Source organism: Trichoderma breve, chromosome 2 (genome assembly GCF_028502605.1).
Source record: "Trichoderma breve strain T069 chromosome 2, whole genome shotgun sequence".
Lineage (NCBI taxonomy): Eukaryota > Fungi > Ascomycota > Sordariomycetes > Hypocreales > Hypocreaceae > Trichoderma > Trichoderma breve.
Genome location: NC_079233.1, coordinates 2090193 through 2100804, shown reverse-complemented (window position 1 = coordinate 2100804; position 10612 = coordinate 2090193). Strand labels below are relative to the sequence as shown.

The window sequence follows — 10612 nt, the reverse complement described above, 5'->3', positions numbered from 1 at the left end:
CATAAAAAACCCGCTTCCCCACCACTCCCGTCTCCTCCGTTCAATGTCCCACACGGACAAGGCAGAACAGCATCCATACAGTAGCTCTGGCTTGGCAAACGGCGAAGCAACACAACAAGCCCTGCGGTTTGTCGGCAAATACCAAAGGGCCGGCAGAATAACCTTAGCCAAAAGTTACTCATGGGTTAATATCGACGATCTAGGCTAACCCGCATGTACACGTAGTTTGCGAGCATCTGCGTTCGGGAAGAGGGCATGCTTTTTGGCTCGCGAATATTAACAGAGGTGCCATGATGATACTTGTAGGGAAAAAGACAGCACTGGCTTACAAGTATAGAACGGGCAGGCATATTCTGCAACTGAAGCCAGGCTTTTTACAACGCCATACCACGTAAACTCTCCGGGGATCGGGTACTGAATCAAGCCGGATGACATTTGCGTCTTTAAGCCAATCAGGGTGACTGCTACTGCCGAGGAAGACTTACTCACGAGGGCGATGCCTTTTATTCCACAGGTTTAGTTCTTGCTCTAGGATAGAAGAGGTATTGGCCTACATGTACATGTACTCACATCACGAAGAATCCATCAGCACTTTCAATCTTACAATGTGGAAAAAGGGCATATTTTCATAAACTGCACAAACCGTCAATAGACAGTAAAAGCTAGACATTATTCCTCCCACAAAGTGAAATAGCATATCCAAACATAACCACAACCCATCGATCTAACGTCATCAATATGTCTCAGGCCCAACTATCAGAGCTTTGCTCCAGTGCCGGCTTTATTTGTTAGCCTTTGGAAAGTTCACCGTTTCAATTCTGGTAATAGTCATGGAAATATGGAGTCTTTTGGGCTTGAACGAAATCTTATAAGTCTGTGACCAGAGGGTGGCTAGAAGCTTCTCGAACTCCTCTATATCGGTCTTTGTACCGCCATTTTGTTGCAAATACACCCAAAATTGATCAGGATCATGAATGGCGAGTTGGAACTTCCAATCCCGAGTCTCCCCGTTCATCTTAGCGGAGTAGTGAACCACAATGGGCACACGGTCTCTGCCATTAGGATCGTATTCCCTCCATGACACATAACCCTCGGATGCAGGCTCTTGAATAATCTTGGCTCCTAATCCTGAGCGTTCATAGACCCACGACGCTGTGCGTATGCTTGGCTTTGTAACAGGTGTAACCGGAACCGCGTTAACCTTCTGTCCGCTTATTATGAGGAGGGCATTTGTTATACCTGTGAGAGTCTCTTTCTCGAGCTGCTGTTCCAGCTGGTATATCCGATCGGCCCGTGAAGCCATTGTTTTAAATTGTCTCGTAGTATTGTTGTAGAACTATTAGAGTTGTAGACAGGCAGTGCAATTCTGGTCACGGATGATGGCTAGCTGAAATAGAAGCAAATGAATTTGGAGATGCTTGAAGGACTGTTTCTGCAAAAGCCTGCCAGATCTACTTATTTATGCTCAAGAGTCTCATTTGTTTAACAAAGGAGCACAATATTTGAAAGAACATCTGTAATATGTTCAAGCTTGATATAGTGCCGTTCATTGCATCACTCCTACCTGTTCAAAGTTCAACAATATTGAATGAAAGCGAACAATCTGAGATGAACAAATTCGATTTGACCAATCAAAAATATATTGTTTTTTTATTCATTGGTATTACATTTGGATGCTCTATGAATGCAGAAAAGTCTCTTAGCCGCGTAGATGTCTGAGCGTCAAAGCCAAGTTGATGAGCAAGCAGGTGCGTGCACAATTGTTCAGCGACTGCTCATTGTGTTCATTCATCCACCCACTATTATTCAAGTGTGCTTCAGTAATTGAGTTGTCTATAATCGGCATTCCCATCTTGGATGCGGCCGATTTCTATGCTCATATTTCTCAAAGACATTTTTGATCCATTGTTTGGACGCAAGACATCTCATCACCGTCATGGCTCTAGCGACTTAATTGAGATGTTTGTGTGCATGCATTCTTTGTGAAGCAACGCATGCAGAAGACTACGGTCAAAGAAAATACATGTGATTATGACTATCTTGGAGTTGCAAGTTGCTCGGGCGCCACCGATGTCTCGGTGCAGGCATGGATGGGACCATGGATTAGTCCCTTCCTCATTGCTTTGTTGTAAGCACGTGAATGTACTAGATTCATGTTTATGTAGGGAGCAAGTACAACCATAGCTAAAAGAGCACAAGGACTGTAGATGAGATGCTCAGAGGCTTCGATATGTACCTACCCAGTATCGGGATCCCGTTAATGGAAGTGAGATAGTCTCATGTGAAAGGCACAGTATGCTGATCGGCTTTTTAAGCCCCATCTTGTCTTCCAGCGTAAGAAAGCTGGCATTGACACCTAGGCAGGCAATTGAATTGGCCAAGAACATTGCCTGATGTTCACTTCACGGCTCCTAAGCATTTTCGTAGGTACACATCGGAATATAAGAATATAATGCGGGCACATGGCAAACCTTCCTCATAGCCGATCTCAACGGCCCATCGGCGCATTGGCTCGGCAATCGTACCAGCGGGGCTTGTGTGTAAGCCGGTTGGTGGCGGGTTCCGCAGCTCCATCAGCCCACGCCTTGCATCACTGCACTTGACCTTATGATGTTTGAAGTGGCATGTGTTGGCAACTTGGCACCAATCCCTGGACTTGGCGATATCCCGAACCTTCTGTGATTAAAGGAGGCGCTCGTATCGGGCTTGCCTTGTGCGTTGTTCAACAAGCCTCATTCTTGTGGCGCCGACGTCGGCTCACCGTATTGGCTTCGCCCTTATAACAGGCAGTGAAACGGCACTCGCCTGAGCTTCAGGTCCATCCACACCAACGAACAACATACTGTACATGTTCATATCCAACAACGCAAACTCACCACAATGTGTATCGTGCTCTTCACAACGGCACATCCTGGCTATTCTCTCATTCTTATTGATAATCGCGATGAGTTCATCCTAAGGCCCACGTCGCGGCCGCACTGGTGGACGCACCCAGAGTCGGGCGGGGAGGTTCTTTCATCGCGAGACCTCCAGAGGGCGGCAAAAGGCACTTGGCTCGGCATAACAAAGACCGGAAGCTTGGCTGTGCTGACCAACTACCGGGAACTCGTCAATGATGACGCTGAACACCCGATACACGGCATCAAAAGCCGAGGCCGCATGGTCAATATGTGGCTTGGAGGACTTCCTGATGAAGGTATAAAGAAAGGCGTGGATGAGCTGGTCAAAGACGGCGGCGTCAAAGGTGTGGGGGGCTTTTCTATGGTGTGTGGCAAGCTGAGGCGCAACAACGAAGGCATCGCCATCGTGAGCAACAGGGCTGCTGATGTGAGCGACGTTCCGATAGTCGGATTGGAACCAGATGGCGTCTGGGGTCTCAGCAACACTGTCTACAACGACCCCAACGAGTGGCCCAAGGTGACGACAGGAAAACGACTCTTGAAAGAAGTGGCTCTGGAGGCAGCAGCAAAGAATTCATCCGAAGACGACCTCGTCGCAAATCTGTTCTCCATTCTCGACACAGAATCTATGCCAGAGCGACCTCCGGGATCGAGCTTACAAGACTACATGAACCTGATGAGGCATACCATCTTCGTACCGCCAGTCGGCGACGACGTCAACCGTGAGGAGATGCAAAAGGCCACTGCAAAGGGGAAGATCTTGTGGGCGCATCTGAAAGACGACCTAAAGGCTGTCGAAGAGCTCAAGGCAGAATCAAGGCCGGATGTCACACCGAGCCCGAGCCCACACCCATCCATGGGCTTCGAGGAGGGCATGTACGGAACACAGAGACAGACGGTTCTATTGGTCGACAATGACGGTAACGTAACTTATGTCGAACGTGCTCTTTGGGATGCCAATGGGAACGAGATTCCTCGAGGGGAGGGAGACGTCGCTTTTCGCTTCAAGGTCGACGGCTGGGACGAATAAAGTTGGGCCGCTTTCTCTATTTTAGGTGGAAAACGGATAGATTTGGGGAAATACACTGGCACAAACGACGACACGGGACTGAGGCCTATGAGCAAGCGAGGTACAAAGTCGAAGCAATAGATGGTGGAAGATGATCAACAGTAGAACTTTCGACATAGGACGGAGGGAGGGATGAGATATCTTGGGGCTCATGATACCTCCAATATTCAATTTTAATACTTGAAATAAACTGATGAAGAATCAGATGTGTCTGCTTCGCGGAATAATTGCGCAACCGAGGATTCGGCCAGTTGGCAGGTGGGTTCTGCCTGGCACCTGACAAGAGGTGCCCATCACTCTGCTGTCAGTTGTTGTGTACCTATTTTTTTTTTCTGCATCACTTTACCACGCGCAAGTTTGTCTAAAAACACGACACGTTCTGGAATAAAGCGCGTCCTCGACGGTCTTTTCTTCTCTTCCTGTTGTCGGCTTCAGCCTCCTCCCTTCGTTGTTTGCTGTGTTGCTCAAGAAGCAAACGACCTGATGTTGACCGCGAATCACCATCTATTGTAAGGGGCTTTGATGATATGACTCTACCAATTTCTCGAGGCTATTTCACCATCGGCCTTCGCTTTTCTCTTTGAAGCCATATCTATCTGGCAGTTAATCATCGGCATCTTGCATGAACAAGGGCGATCCTCTCCCGATACTCGGCTGCCTCTCCAAACACCGGTTGTCCGCTACCATTATCTAGGGATCTCTTCGAGAATTTGGAAGAGTTTCCGAAGAAATTAGAACATAATCGACACAGACACCTTGCTCACAGCTTGTCTCTCAATCATCACCACTCAATGCTCTCGACTCCAGAGCTCACACCAGTAATCTCCTTTGCAACGCAATCGTTCAACTACATCAGGCACGTCATCTTTGGTAACCGTTGCCACGAAATTGAGCAAAATGCGAGGACGAGGAAAAAGTAGACGACCCCTCATCTCTGCGCCCATAGGTCCTGTCAAAAACTCCAGAGGTGCCGATCTTATCCGAAGCGAGAGGCTTGTCATTGTTGATGCCATCAAAGACTGCGAAACAGACAGCTCTGGCTCGACTCTCGAAAGCCACAGCCGTTTGCAAGCGCAGAATATGAGGTGCATGTCCGACGGCTTTGACATTGACGGACATTTACAAAGCAGCCCTACCCTCGAAAGCTTTGACATTGCTGCCAAGCCAACCATCAAAGCCGGCCCTGATCCAACATCTTCAAAGAAGCTACGCAGAAGCCTGCTATCCTCCACCTCATCCATACCAAAGCCATCTTTTAAAATAGCATCAACGACTACGCCACTGTCGGTGCCAATCATTGCCCAGCAGGATGAGAATATCCCTCCCGCGTCTGATGGATTTTCCCGTTTAGATCCACCAACACCACGCTTGGTCAATAAACTTCCAAAGTCTCGAACTATGAGTGCCCTCCAGGACTTGAAAACATCTATTTCTCGGCCATCGTTGGCTGCTCGCTCTATCAACACTTCTGCTTTTAGTGGCACTTCTGCCAAGATATCCCCATCTTCTACTGCAAAAGCTACAACTCCTCCCCAGCTTTCAAAATTAAACCTCATGCAACCATCTACAATATCGCTGGCCAAGTCGGTCCAAAGTTGCTCTTCTGAGGCTCCGTCCATTCGGATTAGCAACGCACAATCATCCGCCTATTGGTCTGGCCGGTTTATGGCCCTTCACGACCGATTTTCATCTGAAAACCTTGCCGCAGATGCCCGTGAATCTCGCCAATCTCTGGCCGGCTCGTGTTCAGCCCAGGCGAAAACTCCTTATAGCAGCCTATATCAGCGAACATCTCACCTCCCTACTTCAACCACTACTTCAGCTCTGAGGACTCTCATGACCTCATCTAATACTCCGTCAGTCACTGAAGAAGACACACGTTGCCGTCGCGTGTTCGATTATCTTGACTCACTTTGCATCACAATCGAAGCACGGCGCTCCCTGCATGCCTGGCAGCAAGCTTACGCTCGTCGAAATGGCCGGCCTTCTCTACTTCCCGAAGGTGGCTCCATGGAAGAGAAAGGCTTCATGGCAAAGATTTTCGGCAGCTCAGTCATCAGAAAGGGCGAGAGGCACAGCTTAACCGGACTGCGGCATGGCTCTTATGCTCATGATAACAAGAGCAAGAGTTTTCTATCTGGGAGCCTTTCTCGATCATCCCGGGGAAATCGTCTCACAATGTCGTGAGAATCATCCTAATTCCGTGTCTCGATTGCTTGTGCTGTGTATAATCAGAGTGTGGCTCACCGCCCAAATGGTCTTGTTTTTCTTGGCGATGTTTCTTTTCTTTTTTTCCCCCTTCTCCACCCAATGAAGCCTTGGGATAATGAGCCTGGGATATACTAATGGCTTTGGAAGCATGTTGGAATGGAACTGGAAATGGGACTCTGGAATGTATACGTGGAAAATATTGCGTCTAATGGTTTGAATGAAGTAGCTGTTGCTTGAATTGGAGAGATACGAGAGTCACAAGGGTATGGCAGATGATGTAGAACTACTGTATAGACAGGTCTCGAGGTACTCTAATATGAAATGTTTGATTCATTTGATTGACTATTTCGTATCTATGCTGATGTTTGTAACAGCGCCCATCTGGGAGCTCCGAATGATTTATGCTTTAGGTTGCTTCCAACTATACTTTTCATATTTCCACGCGCCAAACGCCAATTCACAACATGTTATCAATCTTCAACTGCCAGTCGGTGATAAGCGGGGGAAAGGCAGAAAAGTTCCGTAATTATAAATAATAAAGGGGGAAAAAAAAGAAAGGCTCATTCCGCTCTCTTCCTCGTCTTCAAAAAATCTTTAATTTGCTCATGCTTATTGGCAAAGAACATCCGTGCATGGTCATTTTTCCAGACCAGCACCCCAATTTCTTCTGAGAAACGCGCGGTATCGAGGTAATCCTTGTCATCGGTGAAGTCCCGAAACAGGAACCCACTCGTCGTCTTCATCCGCTCGTTTTCGAGCTGCCACAAGCGGATCTGGTCGACTACGGTGGGGGGCAAGACGGGCTTGTTGGTCAACGCAGCAGTGCGGTGCATCTGCTCGTGGGCGTGGACGGCAAGGTAGGATATGATTTGGTCGGCAGTAATGCCAAAGTTAATGGCCTGGCGGATAGATGCGCGGGAGAGGCGGCCGGCCACCATGTCGGGGAATCGCATGTTGAGCTTGGCGAAGAGGGCGAGGACTGCAATTTGGAGGGCAGATTGGGTATATGCATAGAGACGGTAGTTGGTCTCGATAACGACGCTCCCAGCCTGCTGCTCGCCGCCGCCGCCCAGAGGGCCGAGGGACTGCTGCGAGGTCTGGGCGGACTGAGTAGCAGCTGTGACGCCCTCGCTGATTGTCCGCAGGCTGTTTCCTCCACTGGTAAGGGTTGTTGCCAGTCGGGTTGGGAAGAACATGGAGCGCTTATGTTGGGGGATGTAGATGAGGCCGAAATCAACGAGAGATGGAAGCATATTCCGTCGCTCTTCAGTCAGCGCATTCGTATCGTAGGCCCGCCCCAGCTCCAAGCTCGCCAGCATGAACAGGAACGAAAGCATGTCGACGGGATCCAGCCCCGAGCTCTTGTTATTGCCCAGAACCTCCAGCCATAGCAAAAGTAGTGTCCAAACTTGCGCGTTTGCCTCCTGCAGTAAAAAGGTGAAGCCCGCCTGGGTGATGCCTAAACTTCCATTCGGCCGCCTGTCGACCAACCGCCCTGCAATGAGAAGCTCCTTGACGCCCTTGTTGGGCCCAGATCCGTCGCCTAAGCTGCTTTTGTAACCGACACTAGATACGACGAAATGCAGCACATCCTCCCACTTCTTACGCGCGTATCGATCGAGGAACGCCAAGTCAATTTCGGGCGGTACGAGTAGCGAAGAAGGCACGCCAAACGAGTTGTGGTTTCCGCCTCCTGTGAGGGCTAGTCGTAGAGATTTCTTGAAATTTGACATGAGCTGAATCTCCTGCGGTTTCTCTTTTGACGGGGCTGATATCTGGACAATGTGAAGGCTTCGCAAGATGGAGAGGGACTGGTCTTTCTTCCTGTGCCACTATTAGATGCTGTGCATTGCCGCCACAAGAGCAGTGCTAATCGAACCGTTTGGCTTCCGGCTTCACCCATGTGTCTAGATCCGTGAGAGCCATCGGGTGAGGCAGGAAAAGCATTCTCATAACGAATGTTTTTGCCAGGTGAGGCAGCATGCGCCGGAAGATTGCAAACGTCGTCGAGGGCTGCTGGTACAACTTCTTGAACGTTGTACCAGGCAGCCTCTCCAGGTATTCGGCGAGATGAAGGGAGGGATTTATAGACATGTTGGGCGGATGCGAGGGTCGTGAGCCGTCAAAGGGCGGTTATGATGTTTGGCGCTGCTGCCTCATGATTCGATCTTGAGAAGTTCACGATCTTGAAGCGCGGCGCGTGAAGATTACGTCACACCTTCTCGGCGCATTATCGGGTAACGGGAGCGATAGCGGATAGCGTCGCCCATCGAGCAGTTGAGGCCATCTCAGTTCCCGAGACCAACATATTGGAATATTCAATCAATTGAATCGATTCGAGGGAAATCATGACTAAAAAGCTTTCTCCTTTCAATTTTACAAAGGCTGTCATGCGGTCCTTCATGGCCGAATCGGGCCTGGAACCCAGGTATGAGTAGAGTCCCACGAGGGCCATTTGCCGAGGCAAAGCCACTAACAACGGGATATAAGACTCCTGCAGAATCGAGTATGCATAGTTATTCCAGATCGGCCAGCAACCTCAGTTGGTGCTGACAAGACATTTTAGTTTCGATTAATAGATGCTTCTGAGGGCAGAGTCGACTTTGAAGTTGACATCCATAAAGACCACACTTTAAGTTGACCCTCCATATCGCTCAAGACTCCTCACTGACTTTTACCTTTAGAACCGACTCCAAACCATACATGGAGGAACTATAGCTAGTCTCGTCGATCTCGGGGGATCCCTGGCAGTTGCTTCTACTGGACGATTCGCAACAGGCGTATCAACCGACTTAAATGGTAAGGACATGCTCACTTCTTTAGCTGTAAGTGCTCACATCACTGACTTCGTTCACTCAGTCACCTATCTCAGCCCCGGAGGCCGACCAGGAGATATCCTTAAGGGAACGGCTATCTGTGAAAAGAGTATGTAATGACCGAAAAATTAAATGATGAATGATTCTAATTAGTTCAAATAGTCGGAAAGACGCTCGCGTACACAACCGTACAGTTTTACAATAGCAAGGGCCAGCTCGCTGCGAGAGGAAGTCATACCAAGCATGTAACCCAACCCCCTTTCTCAAGTGCCGTTACTGACTATGACTCAAGATTTGTTTCGGGAACTTTGGGTCCGGATGGGGCTTTTGTAGCCCCCGCGCAGTGGGCGGATGAGGTTGATTAGACGAGGGCGTAGACCCAGCGATAGAACCTAGATATAGACAGATAAATATGAGATCGAATACGATGTTAGACTCATCACTTCCCATGTATGATATTTTATATTCGATATTTTACATTTCGAATACATTTATCATTAGAGCTTGTCGTAACGCTACTCAAGATGCAGTACCTCCTTCAGTATCAATTACATATTATGTATTCAAGACATCCCGTATCGTCTCATTAATAAGCTCTTTGCTCTTGCCGAACAAACTGTCTGAATATAAGCTCACATCGACGAAATAATAACCGTCTCTCGCCGTCTGTCCCACCTCTTTCTCGGCCACTCGCTTCAACAACGCTTGCATCCTCCGCCGACTCTTCAGTGCGTCAGCTTTTTCTGGCAAGTGTATCTTTGCATACAACAAGAGGAAGCCAACAATCCCGGCTGCAATAGCAGTCGCAAACGATGTGCCAGATTTGCATCTAAGAGCCTTGGAATTGGAGTTATCCGAAAGATACACTGGCCACGCCGACTCAATAGCTTCGCCGACCGTCGCCAAGTTAATATCGTGAGACAAAGCCGTAGGGCTAAATCTTGACCGATTACCATCTGTATCAGTCGCATGAATGGCAATGACATTCTGATCGCGAGCTGGATATGCGCGGCCCAGCTTCCCTCCGCTATTCGAGGCAGCGGCAAAAAGCAATACACGTTTCGCATGAGCATTTGCAAGAGCATCTTCAAGTTCTTGGTAATCATCCATATTACACGTAGGAAATCCAAATGACATTGAGATGATGTCCACTTCCCAAGTAGAGACTGCATAATTAATGGCCTAGGGTACGGTTTAGAACGAGGCTCACTCGTGGCGAATCTCAACAGTATCTGGCATCGGAAGCTTACTTTGGCGATCATGATGGCCTTTGATGGTGCCTTTTCAGTTATTTTGGCAACAAAAGTTGGGCATCAGGTGCATAATCCATTCGCCACCTCGCTTACGTTCTTCCAATGGGGAGTTCATGATAAAACAAAGGGCTTTGATGCTTTCGTAGAATGACTTGAGCTCGCCATGAGTTTCCCCTTTCCATAGAACCCTAGCAGCACCCATGATTGTTTCAGATGCCGTAGTCAACAAATGAACACTACATGAACTAAAAGGGTCAGCAGACACAGAAGACGAAGACATCTCGCCTCCAGTGGACCTTATCCAGATGGGATTTCAACGTCCACTATCTGGTAAGCTTGCTGATCCATTATATTACAGTACTT

At 48.5% G+C, this 10612-nt stretch overlaps 6 protein-coding genes across 6 annotated transcripts; 3 read left to right on the top strand and 3 right to left on the bottom strand.

Moving 5' to 3' along the window:
- Positions 1-781: 781 nt before the first annotated feature.
- On the bottom strand, positions 782-1303 carry T069G_02871 (uncharacterized protein; the record flags this gene model as incomplete). The annotated part of the gene is made up of 1 exon (XM_056170081.1): positions 782-1303. One exon carries the CDS (start codon positions 1301-1303, stop codon positions 782-784), a length of 522 nt encoding a protein of 173 aa, XP_056030973.1.
- Positions 1304-2880: 1577 nt separating this feature from the next.
- On the top strand, positions 2881-3930 carry T069G_02870 (transport and golgi organization 2 domain-containing protein; the record flags this gene model as incomplete). The annotated part of the gene is made up of 2 exons (XM_056170080.1): positions 2881-3622; positions 3680-3930. The coding sequence occupies 2 exons, from the start codon at positions 2881-2883 to the stop codon at positions 3928-3930; spliced, it is 993 nt and encodes a 330-aa protein (XP_056030972.1).
- A 936-nt stretch (positions 3931-4866) lies between these two features.
- On the top strand, positions 4867-6156 carry T069G_02869 (uncharacterized protein; the record flags this gene model as incomplete). The annotated part of the gene is made up of 1 exon (XM_056170079.1): positions 4867-6156. The coding sequence occupies one exon, from the start codon at positions 4867-4869 to the stop codon at positions 6154-6156; it is 1290 nt and encodes a 429-aa protein (XP_056030971.1).
- Positions 6157-6740: 584 nt separating this feature from the next.
- T069G_02868 (transcription factor tfb2 domain-containing protein) lies at positions 6741-8274 on the bottom strand (the record flags this gene model as incomplete). The annotated part of the gene is made up of 2 exons (XM_056170078.1): positions 6741-8004; positions 8060-8274. 2 exons carry the CDS (start codon positions 8272-8274, stop codon positions 6741-6743), a joined length of 1479 nt encoding a protein of 492 aa, XP_056030970.1.
- A 254-nt stretch (positions 8275-8528) lies between these two features.
- Positions 8529-9361, top strand: T069G_02867 (thioesterase superfamily domain-containing protein; the record flags this gene model as incomplete). Its single annotated transcript, XM_056170077.1, has 6 exons — positions 8529-8608; positions 8671-8686; positions 8865-8979; positions 9040-9105; positions 9159-9237; positions 9289-9361. 6 exons carry the CDS (start codon positions 8529-8531, stop codon positions 9359-9361), a joined length of 429 nt encoding a protein of 142 aa, XP_056030969.1.
- A 190-nt stretch (positions 9362-9551) lies between these two features.
- Positions 9552-10258, bottom strand: T069G_02866 (subtilase family domain-containing protein; the record flags this gene model as incomplete). Its single annotated transcript, XM_056170076.1, has 2 exons — positions 9552-10178; positions 10247-10258. The coding sequence occupies 2 exons, from the start codon at positions 10256-10258 to the stop codon at positions 9552-9554; spliced, it is 639 nt and encodes a 212-aa protein (XP_056030968.1).
- Between the last annotated feature and the right edge of the window lie 354 nt (positions 10259-10612).